This window comes from Mobula hypostoma, chromosome 7, assembly GCF_963921235.1.
Source record: "Mobula hypostoma chromosome 7, sMobHyp1.1, whole genome shotgun sequence".
Lineage (NCBI taxonomy): Eukaryota > Metazoa > Chordata > Chondrichthyes > Myliobatiformes > Myliobatidae > Mobula > Mobula hypostoma.
Window position 1 is genome coordinate 110,980,539 of NC_086103.1, and position 22,152 is coordinate 111,002,690.

The 22,152-nt window shown below is 40.5% G+C and overlaps 1 protein-coding gene across 6 annotated transcripts in view; it reads left to right on the forward strand.

The window, feature by feature from the left end:
- Window positions 1–18,812, forward strand: part of tpp2 (tripeptidyl peptidase 2) — a 142,453-nt gene extending 123,641 nt beyond the window's left edge. For 4 of the 6 annotated variants that reach the window (XM_063053767.1, XM_063053769.1, XM_063053771.1 and 1 more), the window contains 2 exons: window positions 13,326–13,445; window positions 15,436–18,812. In XM_063053767.1, coding sequence (XP_062909837.1) covers window positions 13,326–13,445; window positions 15,436–15,525 — 210 coding nt within the window. In that variant the 3' untranslated portion in view covers window positions 15,526–18,812. The other 2 variants (XR_010018677.1, XM_063053770.1) reach the window with 2 other exon arrangements.
- Window positions 18,813–22,152: the final 3,340 nt, after the last annotated feature.

Below are 22,152 nucleotides of genomic sequence, written 5' to 3' on the forward strand. Positions count from 1 at the left end.
TGCAGACATGGCCAAGAGGCTCAGTTGTTGTTCAAACCAAACATCAGAATGGGGAAGAAATATGACCTAAGTGACTGTGACTGTGGAATAATTTTTGGTGCCAAACACAGTGGTTTGAGTCTCTCAGAACCTGCTGATCTCCTGAGATTTTCACACACATCAGTCTCCAGAGTTTACAGAGAATGATACAGAAAACATCCAGTGAGTGACAGTTCTATGGGTGAAAACTGCCTTTGCTAATGAGAGAGGTCAGAGGAGAATGGCCAGACTGCATCAAGTTGTCATGACGGTGACAGTAACACAATAACCACGTGTTACAACAGTGGTGTACAGAAGAGCATCTTTGAACACAACACATCAAACCTTGAAGTGAAAGGGCTACAGCAGCAGAAAACTATGAATGTAAAAAAAATAACACTCGGTGACCACTTTATTAATTGCTTCTTGTACCTAATAAAGTGGCCACTGAGTGGAAAGCCTTTCCGGATAAAGTGTTTGATCACTGTCCATTATTTATTCCAAGTGCTTTTACCTGAGAGCGACAAGCTAAAACCTTGGAGATCCCTGTGTAAAACAAATCATGCTATAACTGGTTTACAAATTTAATCCTTTGGTTTTGACAATCCTGCTGGGCTATGCCTTGCTCTTGGTATCACCTTTCAATTCATTTTCTGTACTTGCCTGCAAGTGAATTTTCCTAAGTTTACAAATGTCTTTTCAAATCTTTACAAACAAATTATTCAGTGTTCCTAAGATCCAATGCAAGCTGTCCACCTATTGCTATATGATCTCAGTTCTCATTGGCTGGCGTCATATTCTAGGCCAATGAACTCTGTTTGAAATCTTCAGCCAGAAAGCTACTTTTCAACCCCAGTCTGCCAGTGAGGTTTGAACATACCTGCTTTCTCACTCCCTTGCAGCCCCTCACAGCACCGCCTTACTCCCTCATGCCTTCACGCCTTCACCTCTTCCTCCCTCATCCCACGGCCCCCTCTCACTCTCCTCACCCCACACTAACCCGACCCTTCACCTCCCCTCACATTCATAGATATAAAGTGAGTAGTGCTGGGGGCTAAGCACACAGCCTTGTGGTGCACCTGTGCAAATAGAGAGGAGATGTTGCCAACCTGAGCTGACTGGGGTCTGCAAATGAGAAAGTGCAAGTAGTTTGGCAGTTGGCATAACACTGTTGCAACGCAGGTTCAATCCTGCAGCACTCTGTAAGGAATTTATGCCTTTTGCCCATGACTGCAGGTTTCCTCCTACATTCCAAAGATGTATAGGTTAAAAGATTCAAAGTATATTTATTATCAAAGTATGTATGCAGTATACACCCCTGAGAGCAAAGAATCACCATGGAACCCACTCAGAGAAAACATCAAACACCCAACATGTGGGGGAAAAAAAAGAAGGAATTGCACAAACAGCAAAGACACAAGCGTGTAACACAAAGAATCTTAAACATCAAACCGCAGAGTTCTTGTAACAGTCTAGGAATGTTCAGTTTATTCAGTTCAGTTCAATTTAGGTTTTTGTGGATGGTTGGCTGCAGAGCCAGTCCGATCAAAATCGTGCAAAATAGCAATTTTAAAAAAAGAGTAACCAAAAACCAGAAACACATGTAACATGAACTATAGAGTCCTCTTAAAAAAACATGAGTCCAATACACAAGTTGCACCAATCAAACTTTGCCCAAGACCCAAGACTCTTGCACCTTCCTCTGGCAGCAGCAAGCGAGAGGGAGGGAGACCGGTCAAGTGAGCCAGACAGCACTGAACACTCACTGACCTTCTGCTCTCGTCCTTGTCAATTTCAATCTTGCTCGACAGCGAGTAATAGAGCTGATCGTGGGTTCGTGCTCCGCCATTAGGCTGCACACTCCATTCCCAGCCTCACTCTCAACCACTCCGAATTCCCTCGGAGACAGCAAGAGTGCCGGTTCGCTCAGTTAGCCCAAAAACAAGTTACCAAAAATGTGAATTGCAGGCTTCAATCACACTCAGATAGTAGTAGAAGTACATATAAAAGGAAGAGGAGGGGAAGTAGTAGTTTAGTGAACTGCCTGCAGGTTAATTAGTCATATGGACATAATTGGGCAGTGTAGGCTCATTGGGCCAGAAGGGCCTGTTACCTAACTGCACCCCCAAGTGAATAAATAAATTACTCAGAAGGGATTTAGGAAAGCCGGGGGAGTCCACGAAAAGTCCTTTGTCAAATTAGATTAAAGAGATTCCCAAGTCATTCTATACAAACATCAAGAGCAAGAGGATAATGGGGGGGGAGGGGGTAGAACCACTCGAATTGTCTAATTATGACAGGGCGAATCGGGACAAATACTAGAACTCATAATATTGAGGAACCCCAGCTTCCTAGACTTAATTGAATCCAATCAAAGAAATCCCAGATTGATGTATTTAAGCTGTTTCTTTACGTATATGATCAACCAAATCAGTTATGTCTTCAAACTCCTCAGGTATGCAAGTACAACACAACTCGCCTATAACTGCGAATGTTCCCTCCCTAACTGCTAGGAAAAGATCTAATGCCATTCAACTTTGAAAAACCATCTTGCGCATAGTGACTTCTTCTGAGTGTGTGATTTCTTTATTGACATGCCCAACAGCTGGAGGCATTAACAGTATCAGCAAATTCTTTCAATACCTGCAAGTATACGTTATGAGTCAACTCATTTGGCACATTTGGAGTAGGAAAAATTGGCAAAAATATGACAAATAATGATAGAATTAACATCATAATGTCCAGTAGCTATCAACTCTGTTTGAAGTCTCCTGGCTAGTTAGTCATTTGCTCACTGTAGCCCAGCAGCAAAGGCACTGAGTCAGAGGTTACCAGCACATTAGCCAGTGTTTGTTATCCTTGTTGGATACCACTTTAGCGCACTTGCAGTGACTAATGTGTATGCATTTACTTTTACCTTCTACTTTCACCACTGAGTTAATAAATAACAGCACTTGATAAGGACAGTCCCATTGAGCTCAATGGTTCCTTATGCAGTTTCTTAATCAGGACCCACTCATCAGGAAGCAGTGTGTTACTCCTCCTGTTGGGTCACTTCTCGCAGCAGAATCCTGTTGGGAAGCAGACTGTACAGTATGGGTTAATTTCACACAATACTAAACTGACTGCCAGCCTCTCTGAGATCAAGAGCTCCCAGTAGTGACATCTGTTACTACTTCGAATGGACTTAGTTTAGTTTTCCTGTTTGGGGTTCCTCTGATACTACAGAAGACCATATGAAGAACCATAGGCCATAGTACGTGTTCTTGATAATACTCAAGTCAGTTGTTGTTAGATTCTATTCATTTGTTTAACCTGTCCTGATGACTCTGGATGATGTGGACAATGAAAAGACCATACAATATTCATCAGTCGACATAATTCCTAGCAAGCATTCTCAGTAAAATGTGTATCTTGGTCAGAGTTGAATTGACATAGCAATCCCCATTGAGTAGTGGCTTCCCTTGCTAGAATTGCGTCCACCCATCTTGAAACCTTGTCCATTGTTACCAGTGCGTCTGATATCCTTGACACTTTGGCAAAGTAATGTCGTCCAATTGTATGTATAATGATGGATCGGGTGGGACAGGCATACTTAATTGTAGTAGCTTTTTTGCTGCACCAGGATTTGTTTCCTGGCATATCTTGCATCTTTCAAACATTTGTTGAGCTTGTGCCCTAAACTTTGGATTCCACCACCATTGTGAGAATCCATTAATCATCCTTTGCACTCCAATGTGCTGTGCCAAATACGAAAGCAATGTAGTTGGAGCTATTAGTCTATGGCTTGTGTCATGTCTGCATACTCCATCACTGTTTAACTTCCCACCATTCTCCTTCCAGAACCACTTTTCCTGGTTGCAGCATTGAGCTTACATCTCTTGAATATCTTATATGTTCGTCTGTGATACAATCCAACTTCATTTCCATAACTTCCGTTGCTGGGTTCACTGCATACATTCCCAGTACTCCTTTTAATTCTTTGTCTTTTTTTTTTACTACTTTTACTCCTTCCCATGCTGCCTTTTTCACAACTTCATCCGTGAATGCATTTCCGAGGCTTTCCATTGTAGCCAATTTGGAGTGGCTTTTACATTTTAATACAGCCATTTCTGGCATCCATTCTTGCTCAAGTTGGCCATTTTTGACTGGGGATCCTGCAGTCATAACAAATCCCCTTTGTCTCCATAAGTTTCAAAAAATTATGAGCCACTCCAAATGCATATTGAGAATCAGTGTAGGTATTAGCTCCTTTTCCTTTGCCACCCTACAGGCTTCAGTCAGGCCTTTCAGTTCTGTCTGTTGCACAGAGCTACCAGGAACCATGCTTGCTGATGTCAGCACTTCAGTTTCAGAAATAACAGCCCACCCAGCTATTCAAATTCCTTTCTCAATCATTGAGAAGCCATTGATGTACAGAATCAGATCTGGGTTCAATAGAGTAATAATTTCAGTCCTTGTATATTATTGTGCAGCACAGTCATGGTCATCATAGCCTTGCATGTCCAACAGTAACAGTGCAGCTGGATTGACTACAGTCACTTACTGAATGATGATATTAAGTGACTCAAGAACAGTAGACCATTTGGACCACCAGGTGGCTGTTACTTGAGAGGCCCTATTCATAGTTAGTGAAGTGTACACTTAGTGTTTACACCAAACATTGATCACTGCTAGAAACAACTATGACTGTCATATAAGTTGCCTCCACTGCTCATGGACATGGACCCAATACTAATGTTACATTAACTATTTGGCAGAGTAATAACCAACAGGATACTCTTGGTCTCTATGTTCTTGAGTTAAGACTGCCATCATGTAGCCATGTTTGTTGTTGACATACAGGGTATATGATTTACCCGTATCAGGGATTCCTGTGCAGGTGCAATACACAATGTCACCTTTAAAGTTTGAGACACTTGCAGTCGGTCTTCATTAAGAGCCACTAGGTCATCAGAGTGCTTACTGTCCTTCAGCAGATTGTTTAGTGTTTGAGCAATTTCAGCTTACGAATTGACCCTGTTATAGTTACACTATCCCAGAAATGATTGGAGCTGCTGGACTGCTGTAGGTGGTTTTGCTGACTTAATGGCTTTTGCACGACTCTCAGTGATTTCATATTTACCTTGGGAAATTTTCTGTCCCAAGTAAATTACTACTACTACTTGTTACAATTGTGCCTTGTCTAGATTTGCTTTGTGACCTTTGGAGGATAGATAATCGAGCAAATAAAGCACATCATGTTCATGCTGGTCTGCAGCTTCGGATGCAATCAGGACATCATCCACATATTGTATGGTGTCGAATCAATGGCTGGTAAGTTCCTCAGATGTTGTCTGAAAGCCATGTGATAGACAGTGAGACTGTTGTGGAGCTCTTGTGGTCACCTTGTCGCTGGTATATTGACCATCAACTGCGAAAGTCACGACAGTTGGCATTCAGGCGCCAGTGGTACTGACTAGAATCCATTGGCCATATCAATGACCGTAAACCACTTGTGTGATGTCTTCAGGGCATTGAAAATTGCTGATGGATTGGCCACTAAAGGGGTGAGCTTATCAATACATTGACTAGCAACCCTGTAATCCACTGTCTCCAGGTACCATTTCCTTTCTTAACAGGTCAGACTTGACCCTTTGACAGACTGAGTTTTAACAAGAGTCCCTTGCTCCTCCGGCTGGTTGACAATAGGTAAAATGCCTTTCATAGATGCTCTGCTCAGAGGGTACTGCTTAGTACAAGGTGGCATCTTACCCATAAATTAACAGGATTCATTTCCAGCAGGCCACAGTCTTTCAACCATGTGGGATAATTGGTTAATTCAGGTTTGGCCAACTGCATGAGATTCCACATGAATTTACCCTCCACAAGCTCAAGGACAGAGTTTAAAGTTAACAAGACTTCCATTCCAAGAAGAGGTTGGAAGATATTTCCTACCCAGGATTGTATGTCTCGTAGGTGAGGGCCAAGTTGTCCCTCAACTGGTTTGCTTTTGATTAGTGTAATTCTCTGTCTTCCTGCACCATGTGCACATTTACAGATATTAGTCAATGGTATTTTACACCTTTGGGCAATAGATCTAGCTCAGCTTCTGTGTCCAATAAGAATTCAGCACGTGTGTGTGTGATATATACAGTTGCAAACCCACCCAGCCTTGAGACAGCGGGCAAGGTCATTTGATTCCAAACAATTGTTTTATTGATCATTACAAAATGTCTCTCTGGTGCTTCCCACTCTCTCTCCTCTCCCTACCGTTTTTCCTAACCATGATTCCCCTCTCGCTGCCCCCTTCCCACTTTCAGTCCGTAATAGACACCCATATCAGAATCAGGTTTACCATCCCTCACTGTCATGAAAAATATATTTTTGCAGCACCAGTACTATGCATTACATAAGATTACTAAAGTACTGTATAATCTTAGGCTCCCTAGCTATATTCAGTGCAACCCCCTCCCCCCAGAATTTTTCATGTTTGTTGTTTTACAACATTGAATCACAGTGGATTTAATTTGGCTTTTTTGACATTGATCAGCAGAAAAAAAACTCTTTGGTGTCAAAGTGAAAACAGATCTCTACAAAGTGATCTAAATTAATTACAAATATAAAACACAAAATAACTGATTGTGGAAGTATTCACCCCCATTAATTTGACACACCAAATCATCACTGGTACAGCCAGTTGGTTTTAGAAGTCACAGAATTAGTTAAATGGATATCACCATGTGCAGTCAAGGCGTTTCAATTGATTGTAGTAAAACTACACCTGTATCTGGAAGGTACCTAAGACAACTCTGGAGGAGTTACAAGCTTCAGTGGCTGAGATGGGAAAGACTGCGCATACAACAACTGTTGCCCGGGTGCTTCACCAGTCACAGCTTTATGGGAGAAAGACAAAGAGAAAGCCTCTGTTGAAAAAACACTCAGGTGAAATCTCAGCGGGAGTTTGCCAGAAGGCATGTGGGAGATTCTGAAGTCAGTTGGAAGAGGGTTCTATGGTCTAATGAAACCAAAATTGAGCTTTTTGGCCATCAGTCTAAACACTATGTTTGGCATAAGCCAAACACTGCACATCATCAAAAACACACCATCTCTACCATGAAGCACAGTGGCGGCTGAATCATGTTGTGGGGATGCTTCACTGCAGCAGGCCCTGGAAGGCTTGTGAAGGTAGAGGATAAAATGAATGCAGCAAAATACAGGGAAATTCTGGAGGAAAACCTGATGCAGTCTGCGAGAGAACTGCGACTTGGGAGAAGCTTTGTTTTCCAGCAAGACAGTGACCCCAAGCATAAAGCCAAAGCTACACAGGAAGACTTAAAAACAGCAAAGTTAATGACCTCGAGTGGTCAAGTCAGAGTCCAGACCTCATTCCAATTGAGAGTTTGTGGCTGGACTTGGAAAAAGGCTGTTCACTCACGATCCCTGTACAATCTGACAGAGCTGGAGCTGTTTTGTAAAAAAGAATGGGGGAAAATTGTAGACTGATAGAGACCTATCCACACAGACTCAAGGCTGTACTTGCTGCCAAAGGTGCATCTACTAAAACTGAGTTGAAGGGGTGAATGTTTATGAAATCAATTATTTTATATTTGTAATTAATTTAGCTCATGTTGTAGAGGTCTGCTTTCACTTTGACACAAAAGAGTCTTTTTCTGTTGATCAGTGTTTTTTAAAAAAAGCCAAATTAGATCCACTGCGATTCAATGTTGTAAAACAATAAAACATGAAAACTGCCAAGAGGAGTGAATACTTTTTATAGCACTCTATAGGTGCCTAAGACTTTTGTACAGTATTGCATTGTGTGTGTCTATGCATGTGTATATATAGGTTGAGTACCCCTTATCCAAAAACCTCTGAAATCTGAAAATTTGTTTGAGTGCTGACATGACATCACAAACTGAAAATTCCACAAGGCACTGGGAAGGTCCCCAGGTGATGCGCAGGTCTCTGCATATCACAGACAGTTCTGAGAAGTGACCTCACATATGTAATGAACAGAAGTTACTGAAAAATAGAAAAATGCTGCACAAAGCGAAAATTTAAGATCTGACCTGTGTATTGAAAGAATGGATTCGTCAGTGATGGGGTGAACATATGCTGCTTAAAGGTATGCTGATCATGAAGCAAGCACAGGACTATCATGCGGAAATGAAAAATTGTATGTAATTGTGAATATTCAGCAGGCTGGTTGCAGAACTTCAAGAAAAGGCACAGCATTTTTTTTAAAGATTTGTGGTGATAAAGCATCTGCTGATCACAAAGCATCAGAGAAATTCATTGAGTTTGCCAAGGTAGTTGCTGATGAAAGGCTAACATGCTGAATAAGTATAAGGCAGATATATATCTGTTGTATCTAACACAGCTTGTTGAAATCATGTCATCAAACTAGAATCTCCTGACTTTTGCAAGGTAGGGGATTGAACTTGTTGAGCTTGTTTCTGTTGTCCAGCTTTTTTCCTATGCCAATAACTTCTAGCCTAATGCCCTTTCTTATCATAGAGGTGTGGCTCAGATTACTATGATACACATGCTGAATTCCAGTCCTACTTTTCCTGTAGGTTAGTGGGTATTGACTGTTGACTTGCCTGCAGCAACTGTGGCTGTTGACTAACAAGAAATGGCTGTTGTCCCATGGTCAGTGGCTATTGATCAACAGGTAACTGACCCACCTACAACGATCATATTCAGATGTTGATATCTCATTCTACTTACAGGTGTCCCCTGCTTTTTGAACGTTCGCTTTACGAAATCTCACTGTTACGAAAGACCTACATTAGTTCCCTGTTTTCGCTTTCAGAAGGTGTTTTCACTGTTACGAAAAAAAAGCAGCGCGATAAAAAATCAGCGCGCGATAAAAGGCAGCGCACGCCCCGAGCAGCCGCTCTCCCCCCAGATTCAGAACTGCATTCTAGCTGGCATTGCTTAAACACGTGCCTGTGAGCAGCCGTTCGCGAGATGAGTTCTATGGTATCAGAAAAGCCTAAAAGAGCTCATAAGGGTGTTACACTTAGCGTAAAACTAGACATAATTAAGCGTTTCGATCGTGGTGAACGAAGCAAGGACAAAGTGGGGCTTGTGGAAGCTGATGAAGATGATGTTGAAGAGGTTTTGGCATCCCATGACCAAGAACTGATAGATGAAGAGCTGATGCAATTGGAAGAAGAAAGGATAACAATCGAAACCGAATGCAGTAACAAACCGAACGTGAAGCAACTGCGTGAGATTTTCACTGCAATGATAAAGTACGACTTTAATTTTGAAAGGGTGCGTCGGTTTAGGGGATATTTGCAGGATGATTTGCGAGTTTACAAAGAACTGTATGATAGAAAAATGCGCGAGGCTCAGCAGTCAAGCAAGCCTTCCACATCAGCCACAGCAGACGACAAACCTCGACCTTCGATGTCGAGGCGGGCAGTCATAGGAGAAGATGAGCTGCCTGCTCTAATGGAAACAGCCGACAAGATGACACCCTGGTGTCCCACCACCCCAACACCCAGGCCGCGGACAGATACCAGTTCGTGGAGGAGGCAGCAGTAGCCGGGAGACACACAGCACATCTTTAGGAAAAAAGCCGAAATAAACATGCTAGTTAATTACGTGTCAGGCGGCACCTAATTAATTAGCATGTTTATTTCGCCTTTTTTCTTAAAGATGTGCTGTGTGCCTCTGGGCTACCGCTGCACCCCTGCATGCTTCGCGGCAATATATCAGTCGGCGGCCTGAAGGGTGGGGGCCACTGCACCACCCAAACCTGCGACGACTCAGTCTAACACACCATCATCAGTGTGCTCGGCGCTGAACCAATTCCGGTAAGTGATACTACACTGTACATACATTATTTCTACTTTATATAGGCTGTGTATTTTTACGTGTTATTTGGTATGGTTTGGCAGCTTCATAGCTTAAAGGTTACTGGAGAGTGCTTACACCGTGTTTTTGCCAACAGCGCTTGCGTGAGATTTTCTGCCGACGGCACTTGTGTGAGATTTTCGCTGGGGGAACAGTGCAGTAATGATTGTGGAAAAGTATTTCTACTTTATATAGGCTGTGTATTTATCATATCATTCCTGCTTTTACTATATGTTACTGTTATTTTAGGTTTTATGTGTTATTTGGCATGATTTGGTAGGTTATTTTTGGGTCTGCGAATGCTCACAAAATTTTCCCATATAAATAAATGGTAATTGCTTCTTCGCTTTATGACATTTCGACTTACGAACCGTTTCATAGGAATGCTCTACCTTCGGATGGCGGGGGAAACCTGTGTTTGGTGGCTTGCACTAGCTCACTGTATGAAACACCAACTTCACTCCAATTCTCTTTTTTTTGTCAGCTTCACTGTTTTAGCAACATCCAATTTCAAGGCATCCATAAGTGTTAATTTCAGGGGACCATATGTAGAGTCCTCTATGTTAGCTTCATTTATTGTCAGAACTCCTGATAAATGTAAACATGTTGCCCAGTAGCGCTACTGATATTCAGAAACACCCTCAGAAATATTTTGCTTGCAATCAGCCATCTTCCTCCAATCAGTCTGTATTGGGACCTGGTCTTCCAACCACATCTTAATAGCATTCCAACCACCTTGTATATTTTGTTTATAATCTCTCATATTGTCATCTCTACGATTTAACTGCCTAATTTGCTGAGAAGACAACATCGTAGCCAAAATTTGGATTCCTTCATGGGTGAAGTTTATATATGTTCTTAGTACATTAAAGCTCAGCCCAAGTCTTCAAACTTCCTTTTTTTGGACCATGTATCAATCTTTTCTGGTTCAGGTGGTTAACAGAAAGCCATCTATCTCCTTTCATAGGTTCTATATTCACTCCTGTGTGTCTCATGTCCTTGGTCTTTATTGGAGCAAAAACCGTGACATAGCTGCCAATCCTATTGTTTCATCACTGTCATCCTCACTTAATGCTCTAGAGGCTGCTGTAGAGTGCATTTGTCCATGCTGTAATTTCTCGGAGTTTGGAGGGTGCTGCTGTCTTGGAGGACTGCCCAACGGATGAGCTGTTTCCCAGGGAGAAGCGTCACTGGCAGGATCACTCACTTGAGGTCCCTGCAGGACTTTCTCATACTACTTCAGTTTGCTTCTTAGTCCCGTACAACATACTTCAATTGAATTACACTTACATTGTTTTTCACTCATCCAGTTAATACAAAAATTTGCATTTCGGACTTTTTTCTATCATACTATTTTTGTTGTTTATCACACATTTCACTTTTCTTTCCCAATTGATCAGTTAACTTCTTCGCTCACTCTGCCAAGTCATAATTGTTTTCCAACAGACCACGTGTTTGCTTAAACTCTCAGATATGACTTTCTAACTTGGTGCACTCGCACTTTATTAACTGCTAATGTCCAGGCAGTATTTTCTTTTCCAAAAGACATTCTTTGGATCTTATCACATACCTTCACTATTTTATTTAAGAATTGCATTTCATTAGGCTCAACATTGATGGTGCATATATTTCATCCTAATTGTTTCATTAATCTTATCAAATTGGAATGTTTATTCAGGTAAGAACTCAAGCCCTCAGTCATCTGATCACACACAAGACCATAAGACAAAGGAGCAGAAGTCGGCCATTCGGCCCATCGAGTCTGCTCCGCCATTTTATCATGAGTTGATCCATTCTCCCATTTAGTCCCACTCCTCCGCCTTTTCACCATAACCTTTGATGCCCTGGCTACTCAGATACCTATCAATCTCTGCCTTAAATGCACCCAATGACTTGGCCTCCACTGCTGTCCGTGGCAACAAATTCGATAGATTCACCACCCTCTGGCTAAAAAAATTTCTTCGCATTTCTGTTCTGAATGGGCGCCCTTCAATCCTGAAGTCATGCCCTCTCGTACTAGACTCCCCCATCATGGGAAACAACTTTGCCACATCCACTCTGTCCATGCCTTTCAACATTGGAAATGTTTCTATAAGGTCTCCCCTCATTCTTCTAAACTCCGAGGAACACCGTCCAAGAGCGGACAAATGTTCCTCATATGTTAACCCTCTCATTCCCGGAATCATTCTAGTAAATCTTCTCTGTACCCTCTCCAATGTCAGCACATCCTTTCTTAAATAAGGAGACCAAAACTGCCCACAGTACTCCAAGTGAGGTCTCACCAGTGCCTTATAGAGCTTCAACATCACATCCCTGCTCTTATACTCTATTCCTCTAGAAATGAATGCCAACATTGCATTCGCCTTCTTCACTACCGACTCAACCTGGAGGTTAACCTAAGGGTATCCTGTACAAGGACTCCCAAGTCCCATTGCATCTCAGAACTTTGAATTCTTTCCCCATTTAAATAATAGTCTGCCCATTTATTACTTCTGCCAAAGTGCATAACCATATACTTTCCAACATTGTATTTCATTTGCCACTTCTTTGCCCATTCTTCCAATTTATCCAAGTCTCTCTGCAGACTCTCTGTTTCCTCAGCACTACTGGCCCCTCCACCTATCTTCGTATCGTCAGCAAACTTAGCCACAAAGCCATCTATTCCATAATCCAAATCATTGATGTACAATCTAAAAAGAAGCGGCCCCAACACGGACTCCTGTGGAACACCACTGCTAACCAGCAGCCAACCAGAATAGGATCCCTTTATTGCCACTCTTTGTTTCCTGCCAATCAGCCAACGCTCTATCCACGTATGTAACTTTCCCGTAATTTCATGGGCTCTTATCTTGTTAAGTAGCCTCATGTGTGGCACCTTGTCAAAGGCCTTCTGAAAATCCAAATGTACAACATCCACTACATCTCCCTTGTCTAGCCTACTGGTAATTTCCTCAAAAAATTGTAATAGGTTTGTCAGGCAGGATTTTCCTTTAAGGAATCCATGCTGAGTTTTGCCTATCTTGTCATATGCCTGCAGGTACTCTGTAACCTCATCACTGGAGATTATGTAGCAGATTTCACAATTTTGACCATTGTCTCAATTCAGTCTTGTGTCAGGGGGAAGGAGAGAGACCCACCCCCTTGTGGCAGGGGAAAGAACAAAGGAAGGAGAACAACAAAGTGTCATGAACCAACAGCTGTGGTATTCATTACTGTTGAGAGGAGAAGCATCTTGTAAGAACACAACTCCAGTTATGATAAGGGATGTAATGGGGCAAAAGGGGTTTTTTTTTTAGAAAATTACTATTCTGGTAGCTTTAATAAACTCAACCTGTCCATAATACAGGGATCACCTGAGAGTTCTTCTGTTCTAAATAAGGATATACGTGGTAATTTGTTGTGGATACATCATCCTTTATCTCATTTGTCTCATCCTTTTCTATGATGCACTTTAATAGGTTTTAACTTTTGCATACAAGCATGCATTAGTGAACAAAATGTATGGTCGTGCTCTCAAATTTGCAATGAAACTTCTAGAAGATAAACCAAATAAGGAAAACTGGAAAAATTGTATTCAGGTAAGATGTAATTTATGTAATAAAAATCAAAAAAAACTTAAGATGTTTGAAATCTATAACAAAGCAGAAGCAGACTTATAATTTCAGCATTTCCTCTTCCTCGCTGCCTGACTTGTTGAGTGTTTCGAACTTTTTCTTACAACTTGTTGTTCTGTGGAATTAAAACATTATGTTGCAATGGGACACTAAAGTTTCTTCAACAGAAACAAAATTGAAAGAGCAGAGTAGTTAAAAGTAGAGTGGTGACTTTTCCAGTTATAACTCCACATTTAATTATTTAAGAAGGTTGAAATCCCTCCATTAAATATACTTTAATGGCTCATGTAAACCTCTTGAGATTAAAGAAGAGGCCATGATCTATCAGATTTTTAACGCAGATTTGAATTGCATTAAACTGCGTTAATGAACTATGAATATTTGTTTAATTACCAGTAGTTTAACTATTTACTTGAACTTGGGGATCAAGATTATTCAAGGAATTGTTACTGGTATAATGATGAGCCAATTCAGAATTTTGTGTGGCCATCAAGGTCTTGACACAATTGATCATTCTTTATCTGACAGCTCTGCTCGATTCCAGAATGCACAGAAGCATAACTTCACCACTGCCCCTCCTTGCCCCACCGTGCCCTCCCAATCCCCACACAGGTGCACACAAATGTCCTATATACAGAGTTTCACTATTACTTTCACTGTGGAGAAACAACTGTGTAAATGAGCTGGATTGTGCCTACACCCTTTGTTACCTTCCCCATCCCCTCACCGCACTGCCATTTTTGTGGTTGTATTTACTTTCTGTTTCCCTGTGGTTCCAAATGACTTCAAAGGCCCAAATCTGTAGACAACCTATCAAGTGGAGCAGGCTGTGAGATAAATAAACCTCAGCCTGTGCATCCTAAGGTCCTCTCCCTGAAAATCAGAGATGATTTTAAAAAAAATTAAAACAGTTAAAAAATGTTATTAAAAATATGTAAACTTTTAAAAAGTACATTAACACTGCAGATTTATTAAAATCTAAAAAATATTTAGACAAAAACACACCAATTAACCAATCAATGAGCATATCTTTGGACGTGTGAGGAAACCAAGCATTTGGGAGAAAACCTGCTGTCACAAGAATTGCACGTGTTCCATTTGACCACAGTGGAGGTCAGGAACAAACCAGGACCACTGGAACTGTGAGGTAGCAGCATTACCAGCTGTACCACTGTGCCACCACCAAATCTACTTATAATCTGAACTGATGGAATAAAACCAAGTTCTTGGTGGGAAAGTTATTGGAGTTGGATATCCCAGACATGGGTTTACTTACTAAAAGTGACTCTCTGACAATAACTTAAAGCGGTTGGCTCCCATCTAATATGCTGCTGAGCTCTGTGAATATGGCAATGAGGATACAATGTTGGACTTGACAATCAAATTCAGAATAAGCTAATCCACTTAATTTTTCCAATCAATCGATATCAACCTAACAATCATCATCATTATTATGTGACGTGTTGTATGATGTGGGCTATCATGGTCTTTAATCTGAGTTGTTCTATTAAGCTCTACAAAACTTTTGCCTGTCCATCCCTTGAAGTGTCTCATGAGTGTCCTGCGCTGTTGACCGAAAGTTTTTCTTCCATCAATTTTTCCTGTCACTGCAAGATGTTCAAGCTCCTCTTTCTCAGTACATGTCCCAGAAATCCCTAACAATAGATTCTTAAAAGAATTATTGGAGGAATCTGAGAAAAATTATTTTACATATTAATGTGAAGCCCTTGTCTTGTAAGTGTCTCTCGAGCTGGCTGGAAAAGATATTTGTAAATACACTTTTAATGTTATATTTAGTAATAATAGACAAAGCCATAGAGACATATGCTTGCTGAAAATTCATCACAGTTAATATCCCTGAGTAATTGTAACATTTGACTTTAAAAGTGTGTGTTAATGATTTAGCAATAGTCATTCAAATATGCAGTAACATTTGGTATTTTCTTTCACTTAGGTAATGAAGTTACTTAAATGGAGCCATTGTGCATCATTTGCAGAGAGTTCGCTTCCTGTAATGTTTCCGCCAGACTACGCCCCATTCTAGAATAAATGTTACAGACATCGAATTCAGTGAAGAAAATTAACAAATTTTATACTGTTGTCTTTTTCTAAAAAGGCAGTTATTTTAAGTTTGGACTTTTATACAGTTTGTTTTCATTCATTAATGAATGCAATTATTATATGACATGGCTGTTATTGTTTGCCATGATATCTACTCTATTTAAAAATTGTGTTCAATTTTCTATCAAAGCATGGATAAGTAAGGTTCTATACCGCATGATTTCAGGGTTCCTTAGTTTAGTTGCTACTGTTTTGAAGTACATCTGTATATTTTTATTTATTGAGTATATTTAGGTTTATTGCCTTTGCGTGTTTGGAAAGAGAAACATTTTTTTGCCCAGAAGTGGGCTTAATCTAATTATGATTTATGTATCTTAACTTTTATCTCAGAATTTCAGGAAAATGTTTATTTTTAATATAAATAAACTCATAGGCACTTTGTTTTCACAGCACAATTTTCCAGAAGGAAATTGAGTAATGTTGGAAATTGTGCTTCTTGCAAATTTCCATTTTATCATACCTGAGGAACTGAAAATACACTCATAATATGAAAGAGGCAAGTTCTAGATGCATTATCCTAAATATGTTTACTGAAAGAAATATATTTGACATTTGATTATTTTCTTAAGTAATTTGCCTATACCCGTATTCTTATACCATGAAAACATTTTTGAAAACCTTTAGTGCTTTTCTACTTTGTTTGTCTAATGAAACAAAGTACAGGTGCCTAGAAATTCAGTTGCACAATAGTGTTTTCTGGCAACTTGATGCAATTGAAGATTCATTTTCCTTTCCTGAGTGAAACACAATAATGACCAGACTCTGGTCAATCTGTATCACTCTGGAAATTCAACCTGGCACTTCATAAATGTGTCATCTTTGTATCCTGATGCCCAGCATAACATTATTCCCTTTCTTTTACTCCCACTTCCTTTGGAGCACTGTGGGAGAACTCAGACCACATTGTTGTGAGAGGAACCATTGGGCTAATCCTTGGAAAACCTGGTCTTCCAAATGCATTATTGGACTAGGACTTCTTCGAGTCCCTTATTTTCTTTCATACCCACCCCAAGATAGTGACCAACACTTTCCACACCTTCCCCACCCCCCCAATTAAATTCAGTTCCATATCCGCATTACTCCTAAATGTCCCAGTCCTGCAGTCCACTGAGTCCACTGGTGACATGAAATTCAGAAGCTTGCCTTCACCACTCGCTTAATTCCCAAGCCTGACGATGTAAAGCTTGGCTTGATCTTTGGCAGCTGCCTTTTCCACCCAGTATCCTTTCTGTAACTTTCAGATGAAGGCCCCCAAACTACCTGACTCATGGAACAATCCCTGATTCTTCCCTGCTCCCATCTCCCACTTACCACTGCAAAGGGCTTCAATGCCTCTCCCTTCCCACACTTATAAAGCTCCATTTTCTTTCTCCTCAATGCCTCACCATCAGTGTCTCCACTCATTTCAAATGTTCCTAGCCACAGCAGAAGTTGCACCCAGTCCTTTTAAGTTTGCATTGTGGGAGCCGATGGTCAAAGTGTCATCACCCCCTGTCGCAAACCCTGTCTGATGCACTGTTTTAGGTGCACTAAAACTTTAGGCCAGGTTTTTGATAAGAAATGTCATTCAAATCCTTCTCATTCTGATAACCTAAGTAATAAAATTATAGGTAATATATAAAGAAGACTAATTAATATTTAGAAAATTATGCTAACTAAGCCTAATTCCAATAGGAATGTTTTAGTTATTTTGGGTAGTTTGAAGTTCAACTCTACTAATCTTTGAGAACAGGTTTAAAAAAAAAATTGGTACATTGAAAGGGTTTGCTTGTTCAGCAGTGTAATAACCTAACCAAAAGTTTAACAAAGCAGAACTGTTAACAGTGCCAGTTGCATTGGATAAAATATTGTGGTACATTATAAGTTGAAATTTAAAATCCAATATGCTATCTTCAACTTGAACCTGGATCCCAATTTTTAAAATGCAATATGGGTTTTGATAGTTATAATGAAGGCCTATGAACTGCATCATTTAATGAGGTTAATGCTGATATGTGACCCTACATCATATAAGCAGTTTTAACCCCCCGCAACCCCCACTTCCATCAACATTTTTAGTTATCTAAGAACTGAAATTAACAATTGCTTTTCTTCTACTTCTCTGTGAAAACAAAGTCCACATTTCTTTCAGCATTTATGTGTAATGTTCCCAAGTATAACTCCTGAGAAGTATGACTCTGATTTAAAGACTGTCCAATTGCATACTGAGATTGTGACCCTTGAGCCCTCATCCAGGGCCATTAGCAATTCTTAATATCTCAAGAACTTTAAGTCACTCCTTAATTTTTTTTATTCCAGGCATTCTGTAATTATTCCTCAACTTTTAACTACTCAAACAATATATGGAGCTTCTGTTATGCTATATTTCTTCCAAGTGTAATAGGTCATTGTAAAGAAGAGTTCTGACTTGCACTATTTCTCTTGTAATCTGACAGGAGCTTTGAATACTCGGCTACTTAGGTCCTAAGTGAATGACTATATATTTGCCCACTTTGAAGTCTATTTGTTGTCATCTTGCTTTTATTCTTTAATATTCTATCCACCCTGGTTACAATACTGTCATCACTGGTAGACCTTGAATATGTGGCTTTACATTATCTGAATTTTTTAATGTTATATATTGAATAGTGGGGACCTCAGCATAGGTCCTCTTATCATCACTTCCTAATATGCTAACCAGGTCATTAATTTGTTTTCAGTTGCTTGAGGATCAATTTTAATAATCTCTTATCTGGGAATTCCTCAAATGCTGTCTAAATCTATACAAAAACACATAAGACTATATCTCAGGCCACTAACTAACTTTTGTAAAAGATTGGTTCGATTTGTCTCATGTGACCTTTCTTTTACAAGTCAATGATGACTGTCTCTGATCCACCAAAGTTAAGATGTTCTGTTTCTCCATCCTTAATTACAAGCTCTAGTAACCTCCTGACAACAGATGTTAGGTTAATCGGTCAGTATTGGTGGATGGGTGAGAGGAGGCGGGATTTAATGCCTACTTTGTTCTAGTTAAACAGATATCCATGCGAGTGATCAGGTTGAAAATGCCAGAATCAGTTCAGCTGTTATTGCGATACATGTGGTGTGGCATTTTGATGTTGGGAGACCATGGGAACATGATAACCAGTGCTGTTCCTGTGCTGGTGCCACCAACTTCAGCAATATGTAAGCGTGTACAACTAAAGAGTCCTTTTAATAAAATGCCAAACCATGATACATAAAATGTGGACTTGTGTGACTGAGGTCTGAATCGGAGAATGCTGGCAAAATCTATGTGTGGTGCTTTTTTATGACTTCATGAACAGGGTCTAATTTTAAGAGTGAATAACACCACTTAAAGTTAGTTGGTGTTGCTTAAAGCCAAGTGCTGCTGGAATGTCAGGAACTTTGTGCTCAAACTAACAATGAATGTCAGGCCATGGAACTTGCAGCTAGCTGCAAGTCACAACTGAATGTGAGCAAAATCAGGCATGCTGTTATTCAGATTCAGGTGCGGAACTAGCTGAATGAAAAGAACATCCTACCCACCAGCTTTCCAGTCATGCACACACAACAACTGGAAGGTGAAACCATGGGTTTCATTTCAAGAATTAGTCTCAGTTAGTTATTGAAGATTTCTATGCATGTCATTTACTGCATGTTGTTCAGTCCTCCAAAGCCAATGATTCACTACAAACTTTTTTTTGTCAGGGCATAAACATATCGCAAATTTGCTTCATTATGAGCATCAGAATCAGGTTGAATATCACTGGCATATGTTGTGAAATTTGTTGTTTTACAGCAGTTGCACATTGCAATACATAATAATAAACTATAAATTACAAAAAGAAATATATATATTTGTATACAAGATAAGTAGTGCTAAGTACTACTTTACTATTTATTGAGAGTAGATCTCTCTAGCCTATCCACCATTGAATAAGATCATCAGATCATGGCTGACCTAATCTCAGCCTCTACTCTAGATTTTCAAATTCATCGGATCTATTCAATTCCATTGGAGAGAAAGTACAGTATCTAATCAGAGTATACCATGTCAAGCACTTAAGGATGTTTCAATGAGTTTTTTGATTCTCTTTAGAAAAAAATTTCATTTATCAAAATTTCAATGAATAAAAGCCCAAACTCTACTGTAAGGCTCAAACTCTATTGTAAGAAAACCTTTTCATCTCAGAAATCAACTAGGTAAACCTCTGAACTTCTACCTTCACCACTGTAAGTGTAATACTTAAATATATTAATAAAATAGTATAATTAGATGACAATGGAGATGTAAATATGTTAAGAAAGTATTTCCAAGATGTTTCTTTCCACAGTGTGTTCTATGAAGCTAAGATTAATTTAAAGCCTCATGGTGAAGGTGTCCCAGGTCACTGTTTAAGGAAAGAGATGAATGAGTTCAAAATTGAACTTTAAAGTTAAAGAAGAGCTTGAAAGTAGAGCTTGCTAAAGTGAACTGGTAAATTAGGTTTAGATGCAGTAACAGACACTTAAGGCAATTTTTCAGAATAGATGCATTTGAACAAGAAGAAAAAATTCCATAGAGAAGATCCACCATCTGTGGTTAACTGAAACAAATCTACAGATACTATGGAACATAAGGTTTGCAAAGAAGGTGGCAGGTACAGCCTTCTACATAAAGTTATAGCCTAGAGGCTGGATCTGCACAAGGTGGTCTGCAGCCAGAACAGGACATTAAGTTCACCTTGCACAGTACTGTTGTAATTTTATGTATTGCACTGTCCTCTGCCACACAAAAAAACAAATTTCATGACGTGAGTGATGATAAACCTGATTCTGATATAGGTCTGTATTGTGGACAGAGTGAGAAGGGGGCGGGGACAGGGGAAAGAGGGGAATCATAACACTGTCAAACATTGGAAGAGAATTAGGCCATTCAGCCTATTGAGCCTGCTCTGCCATCTAATCCATTTCTCTCTCAACCCTATTCTCCTGCCTTCTCCCCATCAACTTTCATGCCCTGCCTGTCAAAAATCTATCGACCTCCGCCTGGCCTCCACAACTGTCTGTGGCAATGATTTCCACAGGTACACCATCCTCTGGCTCAAGAAATTCTTCCTCATCTCTGTTCTAAATGGACATCCCTCTACTCTGAGGCTGTGCCCTCTGGTCCTGGACTCCCCCACTAAAGGAAACATCTCTCCACATCCACTCTATCAAGGCCTTTCAATATTCGACAGATTTCAATGAGATTTATCCCGCCCCCCCCCCCCATCATCTAAATTCTTGGGAGTACAGTCTAGGAGCTGACAAATGCTCCTCATGTGATTAGCCTTTCACTCAAAAAATCATTTTCATGAAGCTCCTTTGAACTCTGTCTGATGTCAGCACATCCTTTCTTAGATAAGGGGCACAAAATTGCTCAGAGTTACAGAATACACGTGGACTAAGATGTTAACTGTCCTGTGCTATCACCAGTGGGATCATCAGTTGATCTGCCACCTGTCTTCAGGAGATTTGGCCCGCTTATGCTCAAGACTCCCTCGAGGTGGTGGGCCAGCAGTGCTAAAGCACCACCTCCCACTGGTGAGCTTAAAAACTTGGCATCTGCCTCTATCAGAGTTGTTGGTCGCTTCCATCCAACAGATAGTCTGCTCTTCAGATGTCTATGCAACTACTGAAGGGTTTGCAAAATATGTATACACTGTCTGACTATCTGCCCCTCTGGACATACTTGGTCCATACCCATGCTGATCCTTTCTCTGCTGCCTCAGCTACAGCCCTGCTGGTTGACTTGATCTCTCTTCCAGTGAAGCCAAGGTCACGCAGCCACCTCTGGAGAGTGAATGCAATAAACCCACGGCAGCCTACTTCGAATGGATAGCATGAGACCTTCCACCTTCTGTCTCTGCACTCTGATCTTAATTCTGCATACTTGGTTAACTTGCGCTCATGGGCTTCATCGATGTTGTCTTCCCAGGGGACTGTGAGTTCACCAATAACCACTTCTCCACTGGTGTCAGACCATACGATTATATCTGGACGCAATGTGGTGAAAACTATTTGCTCCAGGAAACTGCCTTTCCCATCCAGGTCAGCCTTGACACACCAATCATTGGCTGAAGAAAGTATGCTTGATCGTGAGCCTGTGCTGTACACCCTTGACTTGGAGCCTTCTTTCACAAATGATTTGCGATGTCCTGTGCAGCATGGGGCATGAGATAAGTTTGAAATTGTGAGAGAATATTCCCAAGTAAAGCCTCACCAGTCCCTTATAAATCCTCAACATTACGTTCTTGTTTTTCTATCCTAGTCCTCTTGCAATGAATGCTAACATTGCATTTGTCTTGCTCACCACTGACTCAACCTGCAAGTTCACCTTTAAGGAATCCTGCACAAGTATTCCTAAGTCCCTTTCACCTCGGATTTTTTAATTTTCTCTGTTTAGAAAACAGCCCACCTTTTTATTCCTTTTACCATAACACATGATCATGCTTCCCGACACTGCATTCAATCTGACAATGCTTTGCCCATTCTCCTAATCTGTCAAGGTCCTTCTGCAGCCTCCCTGCTTCCTCACCACCAC